The 21,052-nt window shown below is 35.2% G+C and overlaps 1 protein-coding gene across 4 annotated transcripts; it reads right to left on the bottom strand.

Moving 5' to 3' along the window:
• Positions 1–36: 36 nt before the first annotated feature.
• Positions 37–16,807, bottom strand: LOC118276216 (chitinase-like protein EN03). 4 transcript variants are annotated; one of them, XM_050704453.1, is made up of 10 exons: positions 16,623–16,807; positions 7,511–7,782; positions 6,671–6,803; positions 6,083–6,253; positions 5,112–5,280; positions 3,903–4,033; positions 2,675–2,800; positions 1,886–1,939; positions 1,116–1,215; positions 37–586 (listed from the first exon to the last, which is right to left on the bottom strand). In XM_050704453.1, the coding sequence occupies exons 1-10, from the start codon at positions 16,732–16,734 to the stop codon at positions 475–477; spliced, it is 1,380 nt and encodes a 459-aa protein (XP_050560410.1). In that variant the 5' UTR covers positions 16,735–16,807; the 3' UTR covers positions 37–474. The 4 variants fall into 4 exon arrangements, with proteins under 4 accessions (XP_050560410.1, XP_050560411.1, XP_035450382.1 ...); XM_050704454.1 differs by having other exon boundaries at positions 7,511–7,761; positions 16,623–16,806; XM_035594489.2 differs by lacking the exon at positions 1,886–1,939 and having other exon boundaries at positions 16,623–16,806.
• Between the last annotated feature and the right edge of the window lie 4,245 nt (positions 16,808–21,052).

Here is a 21,052-nt window from a genome sequence, read left to right as displayed (position 1 = left end):
TGGATAGGGAAGAATCTGTAAAAATAAAACACTGTATTCGCACAGCAAGTAGAGTTTTATTATAAAAAAGTTACAATTATAAATTATTATTCTGTTGTTTAAATAATATTATTATGATTATAACGTCGCCATTATGGTATAAATGACCAGTCCAATTTTAGAGAGGGATGATAACAACCGACATAGATTAATTAAAAGCATTAGACATGATTTTTTATTTTAATATAGATACAAAGATATGTTTTATATGAAAATAAATAATACATGTCTAATATTTTTCTTTGTCAAATCGACGGGCAGAATAGATGTTTAATGTCCATGCCCTGCCATCATCCCTATTGAAATATACAAACGGAAGATATAATTTAATAACATTACAATATCTGAATATTACATTGAGTATCTGATATGTTTATTGAGTAACTACGAGTAATAGGTATTGTTATAACGAGTAATTAATATTGATATTGTAATTTAAAGACGGTATTTGGCAGCCCTGAGGATGGGGTACTTGTCTCCGGTGCAGAGACCGCGGAAGTCATCCATGGACAGGTCAACGATAGAAACTCCACCGAGGTTCTTGGCCCTGGAAAATAATTTTATATTGGTTAATTAAGATCTTTCTTCAGAAAATCTTCGTATATACAAGCCGTGTGTATAAGCGCCTCTAAATTAATAATAATGGATCAAATATTCGAAGCATGTATTCCCGTTTGAGCTCCTATACATATGGTTTAATATTGGTGGTGCTCAATTAATAGGTGCCTAAGAAATAGGTGCTCTAGAAACAACGGGAACACTCCAATATTAAGACTTCAGATCCGAATCAGAAATCAAATCGGTTATTTATAATCTAACGATGTATGTTTCCTATCGCTGTAGAATTACAGTGACTCAAACACATTTCATTTATCAAGAAATGCAAAAGCAATCGCTTCATTGGACCATCATCATCACCAACTGAAAGTTACCTTAAGGAGGTTACCATACACACTTCATGTAATAGGCACTTTGAGGTCATAAAAAAGTTAATGAATGCTGCCTTCTATGGGTTACAATTTTAAGACATTCCCAGGTCACGAAAATGACGTCAATTATTAAAAAAAAAATCTTACTTGACGTAAGCAGCCCTTTGTCCAGCAGTGTCAGGGTCTTCGTAGGACACCCACAGACCTGGGTCACCGTTGTCGTCGGGGAGACGGAAGGCATAGGTTCCTGTAATTACATATTAACATTAATATACTATACAACTTGACAATAAACCCATATTTTAGCGTAAAATGTCATGATTGAACTTATTATCTAAACTTGCACTAAAGGCAGCATATAAAACTATCCCTCATTTGCTAATACAATTACAACTTTATCTTTTTGTAATAAAGTTGAAGATTTAATGCAGAAATCTAACAGTTTGGGATAGTTTGATACGCGTGCCCTGTTGGAGTCTACATACAACGACTAATTACTAGATACGATAATTATATTAAGGAAAGTGCAAAAGTCGTTACAGCCTATCGTTTAAACCAAATATATATTGTATGTATACCTACCCACCAAATATCGATATATAATACTAGCTACATAATACTTTAAAACTATTCATGTCATATTCATGCAATAACAATACAGTAAAAAAATACACCAAAAACTACATAAATACGTTACTACTATATAACTATTAACTTTTAGTTCTCATACTACATATCTTTTTAATGTTTCCATGTTGCAATGAAAAGCAGCTATGCCAAAAATATATAATAAAATACATGTATACGTAAAATAATCTTTAAAAGATTGTTATTAACATTTGGACGATCTCTGCCAATCAGCTTTTAGTATGGTGTTTGTTATAGAAGCTATAAGCCTACTATGAATGCGTACCAACCAAAAAGAGGGGTTATCTCTGGGTCCTTCGTTAAGTCTTTCTTTAATTCTTTTTCTGAAAAGTTAAATATGCTAATACTAATCCCATTTACAAGCAAGCTTTAAATTTTAGAAGATTTAACATCTTTCAGCCATTACTCAAAAAACAATAACATATTTTTTTAGTATTACAATCTTATTTTCAGATGCAGTTATGGGCGAAAGATATAATTCTTTAAGGCACACAGAGGCTTATGTAATTTGCATTTTTAATTAATCCAGTATGGCACTATAAAGCTTCATTTATACAGCACAGAACAACTTAAAAACTTAGGTTGAGGTTTAATAACACACACACTTAAATTCGTATGAAAACTGAAACTACAAAACAAAAAACTACTACTACTTAATATTGAAAAAACGTAATATAAGTAACAAAATGTAACCAACTTCCCGAAGCCCAGACAATACTGTCTTAAAATGTCAAAAGTACTGACAGACAGATATATTTTCTAAAGTGCATGTTTACGTGCTGGGAATTTTATGCAATTTGACATCAGAAGCCGTATCTTCGTATCCCATTGCGAATAACTTATGATGCCTTGACACAATGCACTGGACTTGAAAGAATATTATTCAAGTTTTTTATTTGAAATTGTTCATATTATTGGATATTTATGTATTAAACGAAAAACCTGTCTCATTTAACGTACGTAACGTACTTCAATATTTACCAAAAATCTAAAGATGTACCGTACTTATTTCTACCAAACTTTTGTTTTATAGGTGAAAAATAGAATGCATTACTTACCGAAGCGCTTGCTGGGGTCAGTGACCTTCCTGAGGTGAGGACGCATGCCCTTCTGGTGGTTGGGGTTGATCAATTTGGCGCAAACTTCAGGGTAGCTCAAGATACCTTCGGTTTTGGTGTAAGGTCCTAGAAGAAAGAAAAGTATAATAGATTTAGGAAGATTCAAAATTAAACCCTACTATTACAATTTAGAATTAGCTTTCAGAACTCCGCTTCATTGCGGAAATGCTCAAATCTAAACAATTGCTTTGCTCAAACCTAGAAATCTGTACCCATTGGCTCTCAAGCCTGTACCTATTGTCAGTAACAGACCAACAAGGTCGTCGAAATGACTTACTAACTACATGCATATTTATATGAACGCTAAGGAAGTGCCAAATTGCGAGGGTATTGTGACCGAATGCAATGAATAAGACATAGTGACTAAATCTAAACATGAATATTTATCATCACACTGAATATTTAGGAGTACAATTGTTGGGTAGCAATTGTTTCCCAAGCAGAGGCCTTAATACGAGTGTGTTTTATGTTAAACGAGATCAAAACGTCACTGCGTTCGGGGCTATGATTGGCCGGCTCCAATGGACCAACCAATCAGAGCAACATATGTTCAATATAAATCAAACTCGTACTAAGCCTTCTGATGACAAATTCTTGTGCCATTTTCGTATAAAGATTACAATGGTTTGATCTGAATATGACAGACATAATTAATTATGTACATATATTATGTAAATAATTTTTGCACTCTGTTGCAAAACGAAAGTGTTTACATTTTTTAAAACAATATTACGCATAACGGAACTCAAATAAGAACAAGTGAAGTGAAAGGTAAAATAAAACGAAGAGGAAATACTCAAAATTTTGAAATAAAACTTTACGCAACAGTATACCTACCATTAAATTTTAAAATGCCAAGTCTTAAGAGTTTGATATTTGTTGGTAAATAATGCTAAACTAAAAAGTATTATTAAAAAACACAACATAATCAATGAACACTGAATATGACCAAACTCAATAGGAAATGTAACATAGGTAACTGAGACTATATCTGTTTCTACTAGGTACAGCATTATTATCAGTGGTATCCAAAAAATATAGTTCTTTATGTCTAAACAAAACAGAATCAGTGGTCTCCAAAAAATATAATAGTTCTTTATGTTTAAACACATCCACAACAGAGTACAACGGCTAAAGGTTCAATAAAAACCAAAAAACTCCAACATACCAGCTTCACCAGCACCGTCAGCGTGGATTGGAGGAACTCCAGAGATCTCGCTTTCACTGTCGAGTTTCCAGGTGCGGGCAGCGGTTGGGATACCCAACACCAGCTTGTGGGCAGGAGCACCACCTTGGATCCTGTTGAAAGACGAGAAGTACATTAAATCCTTTGATAAACAGGTACGTGCACTTGAAACCATCTTTTTTTTCTTTTTTTTATTTTTTTATTTTTTAAACGTTGCCCCACATTAGGATTTTCTCCTGTGTCGTGGGTGCGTTTACAAACATACAAGTTCACATACACATGACACCCAGACCCGAAACAACAATTTGTGGATCACACAAAGAGTTGCTCCGTGCGGGAATCGAACCCGCTACCCGTTGCGCGGCAGCCAGTTGCCCAGCCACCGCACCAACCGTGCTGTCAATCTTGAAACCTTAACTCATGGCCACCTTTACTGCTTCTCTCTTTACCTTCCATAACCTTTATGGATCTAGTCATACAAGGTCGTTCTACGCAAGACATTTAGCTTAATCATGAGGGTCCTTCTACGTGAAATTACACCTTACGACTCCATAACCGATCCTGGCCTTGGATAAAACTACAAACCGCTTCAGCATGTAAACACTCGTTAACTTTATGGTCCCTATATAGTAGCACCATGTTGACAATGTTTAGAAAACATTCCCATATGTATAGCTAGGCTGGCTTTACTGCCATAATTATGCCTTGGAAAAATTTAGCCTATCATGATTTTAATATGCTGATTGAAAGAGAAAGCAAATGCGTATAAGAATCTAAATATTATTGAATGTAGTTAAATTATAGTTAATTCTCATCAATAAATAATCTGTTTTTAGGTTAGACAATAAACTAACACTACTGAAACTAAAATTAGCATTGCCCTGCCGCTGCCGCCAGCGAGTCTTCTGGGAGTAAATCCCGACCAAACTGATGTTGGTGAATATTTTAGAGCCTGAACGTGTATTTTGAGCGACCTATTTTTTTCTATTATTTACAATAATAACATATTATAGATAATGTAATTTAATTTCTATGATTCACAAGTAACCAATACGGGATCGAGGAATTTATGACATTTGGCTCTGATTAGCTGCTCCAAGTTAACCAACCAATCAGAGAGCTATCCACGGTAACGTTCCGATTACGTTAACATAAAAATAAATTCATCACGAAATGACCAATGAGACTTACCAGTGGTTGACAACGGCGTCAGCGTTCAACAGTGGGTTGCGGTTTTGAGGAGTGTAGAGGGGAGTAGCATAGTCAGCCTCCTTGGGGTTACGTTCAGGAGTCTCGAAGTCATAGGCACTAAGATGCACGATGTCCACCAAGTTGATGATGGCGGGGATGTCGAAGTAGACTGCAAGAATAGACATCATATTAGGAAAAAGAAGATTGGTATGATGATTAGTATTAGTATTAACATAGATGACGTATTTTCTAATTAGACCCAATCAGGCTAGACTTATACATCAGTATCTACAAGTGATATGACCTAAATTTGACCTACTTATCAGATTTCCGTCGCTGTATGTATGTAGAATACGTTTAACACACAACTGAAACGTGAAGAAAAAATATTGTCTACAACTACTTACCCGAAATTGGACGAAACATAGATAACTGGTAGAAAGTATAACTAAAAATGTTCATTAAATTCTTAGACACATGTATGGGGAAGAATGTTAAGAAATATTTCATCATTAACAAAGAATTTAATGAAGCCCTACCTACTCAAGGTGAGGGAGGATTGATTAAATTCCTCTTAGATGGCTTGATATTATAGGCTTTGAAAATACTGTGGCAGCCCTTTCAAGTGTATTGGATTTTTCCATCAAAAATATTAAATCACTCCCCCTTTATGAGTTTTTAATCCCTTACATACTACGCACGATTTTCACTTTGTCCAATTAAGCCGGTTGAAACAATCAGCTTAATAAATTCGAAATATTACAATATTGGTAAAAGCATCCTGATCTTTTAAGTAATTGGACAAAAACTGATCGCATGTTATTGCAATACGTTATTACAACAGAAAATAAAACAAATTAATATCGATTTGCACAGTTGTAGGGACCAATCCTATAAGCAGGTATTTCTTTATACGGCGATGCAAGTATAATCTAAAAGTATGTGAAAAAGTTTCATAGGTAGGTACTAACCAGATGAGTTGACGTTGGGAAGGACAGTGACGGCCAGTTGCATGTTAGGCTTGACGTTCAGGGCCTGTTTCAGCTCACGGACCAGGGCAGTGAAACCTTCACGGTGCTCAGCCTCCTTCTCATCGACAGGGGTGGTACCGAAGGTCTTCTTAATACCGTGCCAGATGGATCCTGGTAAAATTATTAGCTTATTGTTAGTGAAACTTTTGTAGAATATAAAACCTGAATAGATTACAATATCTACACGAGGCTCTAGTATATTAAGGTAGTCTGTATTAACGAAGTTTAAAATTAATTGATACAATAAAAATTACTGTCTCGTTGGTCGAAATTATGACTGCCGAGCAAGGGGTCTCGGGTTTGATTTCGAAAAATTTCTCAGTAGTAACACGTAGTCTGGAATTGTGCCCGGGATATAGCAATAGGCTCAACCTCTATTACACAGTATAAGACAAATTGTGTGCACATTGTACAATGGCATTGCCCGTAATGTACACCTCTAAAGATAAAAGGTGTGACGTGAGAAATTAAAAAAGGTTTAAGAATTAAACATTGTCACAAATCTTACAGAACTTCGTCAGTACTCACCCCAAGTGGAGCGGATCTTCTTGGGCTTGTATTTGGGGAACTGCCAGGCGAGGTCAATGCCATCGAAACCGTGCTGTTCAGCCAACAACACTCCGGAGTTCACGAACGCTGTGCGCGCCTGTGGGGACTCCAGCTAAGAAGGAAATGTCTAAGTTAGTAATCATATTATTCTCAAAGAAATCTGTCTTAATAGGTTAAGGATAAAATGAACTAACTACCTAACTTTAGGATACTACATAACTGTTATACTGTTCTCGTGGGCAGATAATAGCGTAGTTAGTAGGTATACGTTATCGACAGAATAACATCAAGACCAAGATTTCCATTAAATAAAGGTAAGTAGGCATTTCTAGAAAGTCATAAAGAACACATGCTCAGTCCTGAAGGTAGAGTATTTATTAATCAAACCATTGTACCTATTCCCTTACAAACCCAATCCTGAATACAAACTCATCTAATTTATCAAGTTAATTTGCATAATCTCAAGCTGCTTCAGTACCTTCTACAAAATCCAATCATGCATGTACGTTGACATGAAATGTATTCAATTACAGTCCATTTATTGAGTACCCACCCACAGCCAGTGAATTATCTTATATCCTTTGAATTAGTTCTGCGGTTTCAGAACTCAGGGAGTAGCTATAAATAGTGCTACTACATCATTGGACTATTTTAGAGTCGTCTAGTCAACTATAGGTATATGAGAAGAATAGATGTCACGTTTTATTGCTTGACCTTATTAAAACTAGTGCTTGGCGGAACAAAACATAAAGAGAGCACTTTAAAGTTTTAAAAGCATTTGGATTAAGTAACAAGACTGGTTTGAAATTTTCTACTCACCAGGAGGTTGTATTTCTGGGCTTCTTCTGTGTCAGAGTCACCACCAACGGACAGCAGAACCTTCAGACCAGGGTACTTGGTCTTGAAGTTGGTGATAGCACGGTAGTTGGCGTGGGAGCGGTCTACGTCCAGGTTCTCGTTGAGGGACACCATCTTGTAAGTGTCGGGCTGGATGCCGGCATATCCGTAGACCAGGTGGGAGCAGAAGGACAGGGCAGGGTCCAAGTCCAACGGCAGCATGCGCGCTTGAGCTGGATAAATGCATCCTTCGACTGAATTAAGATGTTTACGATGTATTTCAAGAAGATCGGCTACTAAGCCCTCTTTTGATACACCCTTAAAAACATTATTCATCTAAATCTAATCATAATAATACCTAGTCATAATCGCTGCAATTTTCTTATTCAGATCAGATCTATTTATAGTTTTCCTTTTGAAGAACTAGACTGATTATGCGTCACGTCAGGATTAATTCTCAGTATCGCAATCCTGTCGTAATATTTATTGTTCAAATCACAAAAACATAATTTGCATATGTTGTTATAAGCAACCAGTTCATCGTGGGTGGTGTCTATCAAAAGTGACTCGTCTAACTACTAGGATTTCAAATGTCATAATAATTATGTAAGTAATCTGATTGTAATTGTTCAAAGACATTTCAAAACTTTTTAAACTCCTGCACAATGAATCATTTGTTTTTGAATGAACTGGTTTACTTAAATATGAATAACAGATTCCGATCTAAAAACACTTGTGAGAACAATGCTCAGTTAATCAACATTGTGGTTGAGATCACTAACAACGTATCGCGAACTAGGCCAACTTGTTTATTCCACGTTGATCGACAAAAATGGCCGTAGGTAGGTACCTCCTAAATTAAGGACAAAAGTTCCAGAAAATGTTTCGCAAATGTTCTACGATATATTACACAAATAGAAGTACTATATGGACTTTAAACGGCCAAGTGTAAACAAGGACCTATTAATCTATTATCAGCACAGCGTATCGGTTATTATCTGTTATTACGGGAGGTCTCAACGAATCCTCAGGGCCTTACTGAATTGGTCTTTGACTTCATTTGAACTGCGTACAATTGAATAATCCTAGGAGGAAAAACATTTTAACATTCGTATCTATTTGATAAGGTTAGTCATCTTATTTGTCTGCGAATGTTTCGTTGAATTGGCTGTGCTGCGGCGTAATGTCATTACAATGAAATTGAATACAGTATACCTACGGACAATGTCAATGAAACAGTATGATTTAAACAAAAAAAATAGACAGCTAGGTATGAATCATTGCACAATTACATCACCGTGCTGATAGTTCTGTAGACATTACATAGGGGATAATATCACGCAATGTAGCACGTGGGCGCTAGATCTTAGATGCCCATATCTATTGTATAAACTGAGAACACTCAATTCCATTGTTTCCGTTACATTAACCACTTAACGTCTGGCACGTACGTACTCGTACCTCGCCAAATGACGTGATCAACACACCAACTGTAAGGGTCCACACATTAACACGAAGTGAGGCTGGACACACATGTATAAACGAAAGGTTTTTGTTTCTATCACTTTTTTCTTCGATCACCAAATTATTTCTTACATTAAGCTACTTAATTCCATGTCAACGTGAAGTCTAGATTAGGTATATGTACTAAATAATAATTGTAGCAAACATAATTCTAAGGACTGATAAATCTCATTACATCAATAACTACTTTGTATCTCATTAGACAAATAACAAGTCTAGTATATCAAAATGATTTCAAAAGGCTAGGCTTATTTCTTAGCAGCGTGGCTACAGGCCTAATGAATGAAAGCTTGTCAAGCCATTAGCCGAAACAACCGTGGATGCTGGAAGAATGATTACCTGCGTTACATGATCCTTATTGACTCATGTTTCACTCAAGAAGGCAAACATATATCGCGCTAAATTACCATCTCATTCGTTCTGTTTGAGCAATTACTCACAGCAATTCTTACAACGTTTTCTTGTCACTACATCTACTTATATAAATAAGTAACCAGCAAATGTCAGCAAGACGTTAAATATTCTTTGAATTTACTATTTACTTTTTACATACAAACGAAACAAAAATTCTAGACGCAAGCAAACTATTTGTAAATGTAAGGAAATCATTGAGATGTAGTCGCTTCGATAGAAATGTACTTGCCTATTGCAAAGGTTAATGTACGGCCAATGTAAATATGATTTGTTCTCTATATCGGTTTACCGGGTAATCCCAGTAATGAATTTGATAAATGTTGTTAGATATGCATAAGGAACAAGTCAATACTCGGCTTGTTGGCATCGAATCCTCGTGACAGACCAAATACAGTAATCCCCTATTCATATTTAACTAAGCGTGAGGACATCGACGTGATATCTGAGCAAATAATGATTTTTCCTCTTTTGTTTAAATAACGTAATAAATAAGACAATGCGGACTCAAACAGCCATCATTAAGTCGTGTCGGAAAGTTTTGATAGTAGAATATAATCGTAATTAATGACGTTTTCCGGGATATAAACAAAGGGTTTATTGGAAAATAAATGATAAGCGAAAGCTGCCCAAAGTTTGGTACCTTCGCATGTCTATTTTGTTTTGATGCTGGTTTATAGTTTTAAAACGTTGAAATAATTGGCGAAAATAAATTAGTTGAAATATTCAATAACTACCAAAGAACTAGTATTTATACAAGAATCGACCTTATAAAAAAAGAATATAAAAATATTATACCTAAGTTCAGCAACGCCCTTTACATACGTAAATAGAAACCTGGCTCACAAAACGAGATGATCTCATGAAACGAGTCCATTTCCATAGGACAATAAGGACAACAATAAATAAATTGAGCAAATGAGTAGGTAATGCCTACTTGGCTCTTTTTATTAACAGATGACGTCACAAGGTAACGATCGCAAGACCTAACAGCATAAAAAAATAAGGAAACTGGCATGCAATAAGTAAGTAGGTACGAATTAGCTTGTGGTCGACAGTTTATTATCTCACAGACTAAGTCAAATGTTTGCCTATTGGATTCTGAGTATTTCTAGAACGACTTTGTTTGTAGTCGCTATTATCATTTGGCCTTATATTGACACGTATCATACACAGGTCACAAGCCGCCTCGCGTGTTTAGCGATTGTCTTTATTATTCACATACATTACTTAATCATTACCTACAAATGCTTATCCAAAGTTTCAACGTCGAAGGGTTATAGAAGTTATCATCACGAAAACAAATATCTTGTTTCCAAGTACACGGATATTTTTGTTATTACAAGGTCTCGATAATTTTGGGGTCAACAACATTTTGTTCTACACCTGCGACAAAATAAATGGGTACAGGTTCTTCTAAAATAACATAGCAGGTATGTTATTAAAACTAAATCGCCAGTAAATAAAGCTTGCGTAATCAAATTTAAATTAACGTTTCGATTAATACCTAGCGAAATCAAGGTTATAAAAAAAAACAATCATCTAAGAAAAGGCCACGTTGGTTCGGCCTTCTATGTGCTTACTGCGTTCAAGTTATTCTTGGAAACTACAAAGCTATATTTCAATGTTATAGAGGAAAAAATGCTAATAGTGTCACCCCTTTATTCCTTGAAATAAGACTAAAAGACAGGTAGTAGAAAAAACAAATAAAACCTAGACATATCCAAGATTTATGTCTATAACTCTTCCATTATTAGTATGTATAAATCCAAATAATATAAATGTAAATCTATTAAACCTACATGCTCATTACGTGAGACGAATTGCATTTGCCCCACTTATAATATAACGATAATGCAAGCAATTTTGCTTAACAATGTAATAATTTACAGTTGCTTACACACATTTTCTAAGAAATTTGCTGTGCATAATAAAATTTCCTTAGATGATGACGAATCACCGCCTATCAAAACCACAGCTTTAGTATTTCACAAGAAAAATATTTATCTACAAACAATAATATTACGTGTTTTTGCATTAGATATTATAAGTTATATTACTCAATTGCCTACCAATGCGTTACAGCAAATGACAGGCTCGTTAAGAGTTTCTTCGTAATCGATTTTTTAAGAAAATAAGCATTCCGAATCGTTCTTTCGGTTCATGAAAATTTAAACACCAGAATTGATTTTACGCCGATTCTTTCGCATAGGAGGAGCCTACTAACGACCATCCTGTATATTTGAAAGAGTAAATAAATACGTATTAGGTTAAACAAAGAACATAAGCTAACAGGAATTGTATCATCTGTTCCAATGTCATCCATTAAAATCTAATTTTAAATAAACTGTCTGTTTCAAATGCCATGTTCAAAACAATAAAATATTCAGATGTAGGTAAGCACTGTGTGACGGCTACTCCCACATCTGATTCATTATCAACCGACATCATTTGCAGCGACACATGAAAGTTATTCACAAAAATACTGATAATAAAGTTCAGTAACAATACGTTTGAGCTAAGTTAAATTTATGTCGCATGCGGGTATAGGACGTTGCCAAATGTCCCACAGATAGCAAATATACCACTCCACTAGCACTGTACCATCACTTTCATTCCCCTATTTATTTCGATTGCTTACCTACAATTTTGCATTTTCCTTTTTTCCGTATTACTAGTTATTCTTAGTGGCAAAGGTACCAAACCCGAATTTTAATACGTCTAATGCCCTAACCCTTTTTTAGGGGACTATTGTCCGCAATCCTTATTTTACATATGAGGGAGCATTAAGAATAGAAATCTGCTTCGGAATGTAACCAATTACAGGGTCTATGTGCTATTCAGATGTGTTTATTTATATTTCAGTTGGGTCGACTTTTAAGTAAGCAATGTAGATTTCGTTCTATTGTATGTGTTGTAACGCTCAAATTTTTTCGGCACTACCCTCCTTTTTCTGAGTGTATACCTTTTCTTAACTGGAAATGAAGTGTATCGCTTAAGGTCCATAAATGGAACGAGCTTCTTGAAAACTTAAAAGCAAAGGGCGTCTTTTGAATGAGATGATGATGGATATAAAACCCTCAGTTAATCTCATCTCATCTTCACATCATTTCTACAAAAGATTTTATGAAAACCTCGAACTAAGATGGCTAATATTTTGTCTGAAGATTTTTCCTTGTCGTACAATAATATATAAATAGTTTTAAAACATTTACATAGTTTGGTTTTTATTTGACAAATAGCCGAGTAGCGGTTTATTTTATAATCAAGAAAATATAAATCTCAAAGGTATTCCCAGCATATTCAAGATATAGTTATCAGGCATTTCTATTCAGATTAAAAGCTTGTATTCCTGGAGACAAAAATGACTTGGACATACCTTAAGGCCTTTAGAAAAAGAGCGGTTTTCCATAAATCGAAATAATTCTGGTTACTTATATTTTTACAGGGCGAATAACAAGCCATGATACAGAAGTGAATGACTTTTAACTAATTTTATATTCAGTATACGTGACACGTATAAAATAGATTCCTAGTTATTATTACTCCTACTACATATTTTATTTCTATTTATATAAACACTGAACATCAATATTAATAGTTCACTCATCGTTCGGAGGATAGGCAGTGCGTTGAATACAAATTCTGCCAAGGAATTGTTGAATTGTGTTGACAACGAAGTACATACACATACATATTACATATATGTAGTTCTGTATGCCTATAGTACTCTTTTTACATACACGACACTGTTCATGTATTTCTTGAAGGTAATATAAGTTAGAACTATTTATACAGCACACATAGAATAACGTCATTTGTATATATAGCATTGTATTTATGCACTAATATATAAAGTAACAGCCTCCTTTTTTACCAGTTGTGTTATTAGTCTCATATATTAAGAGGTAACCTACTCCTATACACCCGGGTACAATTCTAGACTCCGTCCTGTTACCTACTTAGAAATAAAAAATAAAACGATATTATTATCCAAGTGGAATAAAATTTGGATGGGGCCCAGTAGGGCTGATGCCTGATCCACAGCTATGGACTACCTGGCGGAAATCGAAATTGAAGTCATTGAATGATGTTCCCTCCCCTCTTAAAAAAAGTCGATGATATTCCCAATTTAAAAAAGACGAATAAAATTTAAGCACTGGTAGTTAGAATAAAATATTATTTGTATATTATGTAACACTAGGTACGTTTACAGTTGCAACATAATGATTTATTATAAAATGAGTTCTTATCAACCCTTATCATTTTAGGTGAAAGGTTACAAGGAACTTGTTTATGCTATCACGTAATAATAACAAGATTTCTCTCTCGCAATTAATTAAACATTGTACTGTTATTTTCTTGATAATAGAGGAAGCTGTACCTATTTAATTTTTATTGGTTTTTATTTGTCCAGCAATGGTTTATATAATTATCGTGGTTTCATTTAAACGATTAATTGCACTCTTAATTCTTAGGCATAGTGCGTTACGTCATTTGAAGAATGCATGCATCCTACAAAAGAGATAGGCGGCCTACAATTACTGCTACGTGGACAGTATTAATTGTTTCTAAGCAAGACGCGAGCATTTTTCAGTTGCAGGCCGCCGGTCGTTTGACGAATGCATGCATTCGTTAAGTAACGAATAGAAAACAGTAAGCTTAAGGGTTTGTTTCACAATGTCTGCATAGCCAGTATGTATTAAATAAAGAATTAAGAATGTAATTTGTATGAACTATATACATATAAGTTTATCCTGTACTTCTATGAAGCTGGTGAAAGAGGCTTTTAATTTTATAAACAAACTACAACTAAATGGTATACAATAAGGAATATTCAATTATTGTTTGTATTTCATAACCAAGAATAAATAACCAACAGTTATTTAACGGTAAACCACGCATAAATAGGAAAAGTTTCTTCGAGTTTGTAGAAACAATACTCGTATTAATGTCTAGTTTTAACTATAAAATAAAATAATAAAGGACGCAGAAAAATTAACCTTTCTATCAGAACTATAAGGTTGTTATTTATTTGTTGTTTATTTTAATTACTATGCTGTTTTTTTTTTCCTTAAAACCTGATGGGGCAAGGTTAGGACCTTTGTGAGTTGTGAGCTGCATCAAATCGGTTATAACCATGAGGATAACGTCATGCATAATACCTACTGGCCAAAACTTTGATACTAAATAAATAAAACTTATTTTCGTGTTTAAAAAACCCACTAATATTTGTTTATGATAAACCGGTGCAATCAAAATTACCTACCTACTATTTAAAAAATGTTGGCACATATAAATAAAACTTCAATTCATTTTGTTTAAAAAAAAATTAAATTGTTTTAATCGCACTAAATATTATAAATGTGAAAATCTATTTGTTCGGATTTGATGAAACTTGGTAGGTACCTATACAGACAGGGTATGAACTGACTTGGGTGGTGGGATACTTTTTATCCCACGAAAACACGGACAAAGATGCTGGAAGAAGCTAGTTCTAATAAAATTATAGAACATTATCTTATAAAATTATTTTAAACCCTTGTTTCCATATCAAAGGGGCTGTCAACTGCAACCCTTTACAAGATAAACAAAAATAAACAATGGAAAATCTTGCTTGAAGTAAAAAAGGATCAGAATAAATATAATGAATTTGCTTTACAGTTGTTACAAGTTATGGAAAAAAATTGAAAAAACAACCCTAAAGAGGCAGCAAATGTGCACATATACAAAGTCTGTACTCTCAGTACATCTGATAGTCTCATGTATTGTATTACGAGGTGAGCAGGGGCGTAGTAAGCGCCGAATCTGCCATATCAATTATACAGGACCCCAGACTTCGGGAACCCAAAAAGTGAGTAAACAAAAAATAAAAAATTCCTATTTTTTATTTCATTTTAGAAACAACCTAACTGTAAATAATCTATTTCTTTTTTTCTGCGTAAAGGACGCCTTCTAAGATTGGCAGCAACTTTAAAAAAAAAATAGCTTCATCATAAGGGCCCCAAACATGGACTCGCTTTTATAGCATCGGTAAGTCCCCTTTTTGAGGCAAGAGAGACAGAGAGAGCTATTACCATAAACCGAGTAGGTATAATTTCAGACTCCGTGCTATACGGCTACATTTTCGAAAATCCGAATAATACGAATAACCCTTTGTCTGACCCAATCCGTTATTATAACGTGGATAAAAAAGTAACTACGTGTGCCAAAACGTGTCGAATCGCGAGCAAAACATCAAAGGAAGTTAAATAAGACCTACAAACGACAGGAAAAACCTTCAAACGTGTCTTATTACAAATATTCTATGTTATTTGTGTTAAATAAATATCCGTATTTATTACTAAAAAAAAAAAAACCTCACAATGTCAAAGAACGAGTTAAAACATTATATTTTTTATTCCTAAACGCAGGTAGATATGACTAAGAATTTATAGAGATACCGAGACCATATTTAAAGGTAAATGCACCTTTGAAATGCAAACTGCAATAAAAATAAGTATCAAAGTCGCGGGCGCAGCTTCTTTAATCATTATATCCTTCCACCTACGCTATACATTATTTACCTACATCGCTTGACAATGTAAATCGGCCTTTAAGTAAGATAATTGCATCCGCTGTACTACAGAGATATATATAAAACGGATAATTGGGGTTAATAATGTAGATCGTATGATATCATCGCGAAATACTCTCAGTAAACGAAGTAATCAACATTTATGTAACGGACTCTGGTTGTTATATTATACCTAGAACTGGCTACTCAAACCCAGATATGTACCCACTTTCACATAAATAAATAATATATCAATCTTTAAAAAAATCTAGAATATTCAGAAGAAAATATCGCTTAACCTAACTGCACATTTTATACCAAATAAACTGTATTCTGTGTTGGTTACATCTCTTTAATAATGCTATTCACAGATATATTGCTTAAAAACGTGTTTGAAATTATTTGTTTTTAATATCAGTAATGCTCATCTAATACTTAATTATTTCCTCATAAAAAAAAACAAATTAAAGCTGAAAAAATATTACAAATCTATGTCCTACGATAAAATATCTAGAACGATTTGCGAAACCGGCTGAAAATAAAATTCGCGGGTATAAACGGTAAACGCACAGCGAAACAGAAAAAAATGGGAAATATACTTACATTCCCTGACATAGCTCTTGCTGTTGTAGTAGCAGACGACTTTGGCAGGGACCACGGGGCCGACGGCAGCCGAGATGGCCAGGAGGCCGGCTAGAACGACCAGAACCTTCATGATTAATAAATAACTATGCTAAATGACTGATCACCACGAGGCGTATGTGGCGAATGAGCCTCGAACTCCAACTCGCTTACAAGATGCTATAACTATAAGGTCAAAGATTAACACGACCGCTTCGGATTTCGCCGAATCATATCTATTTGTTGTTTTAACCTCCTTCTCCTCAGTAAAGATAAACATTTCCACATAAGTTATTGTTTTTATATTATTATATAATTGTTTATTTTAAATTATTTATTCTAATTTCGCTATCAATTTTAATAAAGAATCTGTAACCAATATCTTGTTTTACTATTGTCTTCTTAAACTGAATTTATATTTATTAGACAGAAATACTAGTTACAATATTTTTGCCTGTTTGCATTGAACATATAACGAGTTAATGCAAGTAGGTACAAAACGGTAACTCGATAACTTAGTCTATGATGTCATCGTGGCAGTAGAAAAGATTTTACGTAACATACATAATGTCTGTACTTGTCGATTGCAAGGCAGCAGCCGGCAAACTGGTTACACTTCAGGGTCCCAAAAGCGTGTTAAACAAGCCTATAAAACAATTATTTATTTTATAATCTTCATCTTTTGAGACTTTACACTTCGCAAGTAAATTTTTTGCCGAAAGATTCATTATCACAAAAAATATAAATACCGGTATTAAAATAATCATTTTGTCGAGGTCCACTGCTGAGCATAAATCTTTTCATGGTATTGAAATCAAGGTCTTTTAATGATGATGAGGTATACTTTTGGGAGGGGATCATCCAATGACTTTTCCTGCCTTAGGTTGGAGAAGAGACAGTGTCAGACTCTTACTGACTAAAAACCACCCCCGTTCCTACTCCTGCTTCGAGCCGGAGCCCCAGTAACCTGCTAGATTGTCCGCAGTAATGGTATTGGTCTGGTTCAAGCCCTGAACCAGTGCTGGACGTCAAGGTCACTGCCATCTCATGCAAAGCTCATCGCCATCGTAAGCTCCACCGTATCCTCCGGGTGGTGCTCGCAGTAATTACACCCGTCTTTTTCCTCCCATGGAATCAGAAACAGTACCCTTAGTATGAATTTGCTTTACATCTAAAGTAATCGAAACGACAGCGCGTTCGGCGCTCTGGTTGGCTGGCTGGAATAAACGCTCCAATCAGAGCGCCGAACGCGCTGTCGTTTCGATTACTCTAAAACGTGACGCAAACATGTACTGAGGGCACAGGCAGTAACTGTTTCGAAGGTGGAGAACCACCTCGATCAAATTGAAATAATTTTAGACCATCGAATCAAATCATGATATATCATAATGAAGCTAGCGGTAATAATGCTTAGAATAAATTATAATATTATTGATCTTTCTTTTACTTTTGATACGAATACATTGCTCAACATTCCGATTGTACCCTCAAGTAGATAAGTTGTTGACTGAGTCAAAAGGTCGCGCTTGATACGAATAATCGTGGTGTTGCCACTTTTCAAACATGTCGGCCTACTGGGAATCCCTGGTCCCCAGAGACATGTAATTTTCCGAATTTACCTTGACTTGTTTATTGGTCTTATTGAGTATTTTTTATCATATGACTACCTCGTTGGTCGAGTGGTTGCAAGTGTGACTGCAAGGCAACGGGTCATGGATTCGATTCCCGGATCAGGTCAAGGATTTTTTTCGGTATTTCGAAAATTTCTCAGTAAATGCACGGAGTCTGGTAAAAGTTTCACTCCCTATTACATGGAACTTATAACACAAATGGTAAAAGGTGAATGTACAGTGGCATTACGTTGCGTAATGTGCACCTCTGCCTACAGATAAAAGACGTGACGACACTATTATAAACGACAAATGATAAACGAGATTTTACTGAATATTTTCCTTTATAGAAATATATCATTCACACATTTGACGAAAACACATATATCCGCAGTCGGAAACAATTGGAAACATTGATTGAAAACAGTCATTAGTCATGACGGGGCGTTCGCGTGGCAATTATTTGGCAGTATTGTTTCATTAACCGTCGATTTATCAACCCTCCGAGGAATGATCATCAGAAGTCAGGCCTGATAAAATTAAATCCATCAAATTGAAAACTGAAACAATGTGCCTAAAATTATTGCAAAAGCAACATTTGTTGTTTTTCTGTTTTACGTTTAATGACTCATAGTATGTTCCTAAATGTTCAGCTTACTAGATAATTATAATTAACAAACATGATAATGAGGAATTAATACAATTATGACTTCACAATAGGGTAGATGACTAATTTTTATTTTAATGTCCATCTTGTAGATTATTTCTAACGACACGTATTTTGATTTTCATATGGAAACAAATATTTGCATTTCGAATATACTTATTGATTTTAAATATCGCGTCACGTCACTTCTAGGTTTAAACGCAGAAATGACGTATTTGTTTCCTCTCCTAAACTTTGATTCGTTTTATCTAAATATTGTTATCTTAATCGACAAAATAAAAAATAGGTGTCTAATATTTTTTAATTACTTAACTGTTGGACTAAATAGATTTCTAATTTTCAAACCCCGTTATCATCCGTATTATAAAGGGTAGGTTGCAGTTGCTCTGACATTACCTAAGCCAAATCTAGTTAAATAATAATGCCAACCCCCTTTTTTAAGGGGGGAAAATCATCTAATGACTTCTCTCGCCTTAGGGGAGGCGAGAGGGAGTATTAGACTCTTACTGACTAAAAACCACCCCGTTCCTACTCCTGCTCTTCGAGTCGGGGTACCGGTAAACGCGCTAGGTAGTCCAGAGCTCCGGAAATGCCGACCCCCAATTAATTGGAAAAGCCACAGGCCGCAGGAAACAGAAAAATAAAGCACATTCATATAAATTAGGTTTTAACGTCCAAAGCATATGTTAAAAAAATATTTTTTACAGCGCAAGAAGCGTTTTCCTGTTTTACGTGTCTAGGATTGTGTCAGGCCAGAAAAATTCCATCAGTACTTAGGTAAAGCTCTTTAACAGCATGTTCAAGGAAGTTTCAATTATTACCTAAATACAATAAGTATCCTTTGTATTCAAGTACAGTGCGTAGGCGTCCATGTTTTTCAACAACTAGTGCGCCGTGACTAAACAATCACTTTTCATATACCTATGTAGACTACACATTGAGCTATGAAAAACCAGTTTAAACTGACCTTTTAAAGTTTGGAATGGTTATACTAAACGCGACTATGATAAACTGGTTTTGTATGATATGTAGCAGTGCATGTAGCTACACATTACGCTAGTTCGTTGTAGATTAAATTCTTGATAAGTTAGTACATATTTGTACTTGCTTTTAAATAGGCAGTTACTTGGAATTGAATAATTAGGTACTTACTTAAGATGTGACTATGCAACTGCTTCTTAATCTAATTTAGAGTAATCTAGACTATCTAATCTGTCTTTAAACCTTGATAACTATCGTTTTCTTTTTCTACTCTTCTTCTGATTTATTTCGTTGCGGGATCGAAGACAGTCATCCATGTCCCTAGGACGCGCCGGACTTCAGTGTTTTCACTGTTGTATCTACTGTAGATCCTGGCTTACAGAAGTTGCAGCGGTGTGATAGGGCGTTGCGGGCTAGTCCCACATACAAAAAAAAATCTAGTCTAGATAAGTCTTTAGTCTTGATAACGTACATTACACAATGACTAATTTTTTTTTGGCTAGGGTCATTGTCAACTGGGATACGAAAGTGGGGTAAGAACCCAAGTAAAGGTATACGTGTACAGACCCGTATTATCCCTAAGGCAAACTAGGAAAGTGCCTAGGGCTCCAAGTTGCAGAGAGGCCCTGTGACACCGCGAGACACGCGTACCCATAGAGAGACGCCCAGAGGGATAGCTAGAGACGTATCTACTTCTATTTGTTACCGACAAACTTAATAAAAAAAATAATTCATTTCAGAACTTACAAACATCCAAATAATCAATTCTTTCTCTTATCGCGTTAAAGCATGCGTTCAACAGTTGGCAGTAACTTTAGGAAAATTAACGTCATCTTCGGGGCCCCTAAACATGGGGTCACTTGTTATAACATCGGTAAGTCCACTCTTTGAGGCTTAAGAGACAAGGCGGAAAAAGTCATTGGATGATTTTCCAACTCAAAAAGAGGCCCCCAAACGATTTTTTATACGGGACCCCGAAAAGATTCGATACGCCACCAGTGAAGCCTATATGAGTTGCTTGCCTAAGGCGTCCTCTAGGTTTAGTCTGCCTGCCTATGCGTATAATTGATTTTGACGACTTATGTGTTTAATTGGCTGCGAAACATGAAGACTACTAGTTCAACTGCATAACCAAACTCATTTCTAGGGTGTAT

This window comes from Spodoptera frugiperda, chromosome 25 (genome assembly GCF_023101765.2).
Source record: "Spodoptera frugiperda isolate SF20-4 chromosome 25, AGI-APGP_CSIRO_Sfru_2.0, whole genome shotgun sequence".
Lineage (NCBI taxonomy): Eukaryota > Metazoa > Arthropoda > Insecta > Lepidoptera > Noctuidae > Spodoptera > Spodoptera frugiperda.
Note: the sequence above shows the minus strand (reverse complement) of the source record. Positions and strands in the feature narration are given on the sequence as shown.

Bases quoted from the DNA above. Each gene is read 5' to 3' on its own strand.
- LOC118276216 (XM_050704453.1), bottom strand. From the start codon at position 16,734: ATGAAGGTTCTGGTCGTTCTAGCCGGCCTCCTGGCCATCTCGGCTGCC. The intron at 6,804-7,510 runs GTGAGTAGAAAA...TTTCCTTCTTAG, and splicing joins CCCAGAAATACAACCTCCTG to CTGGAGTCCCCACAGGCGCG. The intron at 587-1,115 runs GTAAGATTTTTT...ATTATTTTCCAG, and splicing joins CAAAGGGCTGCTTACGTCAA to GGCCAAGAACCTCGGTGGAG.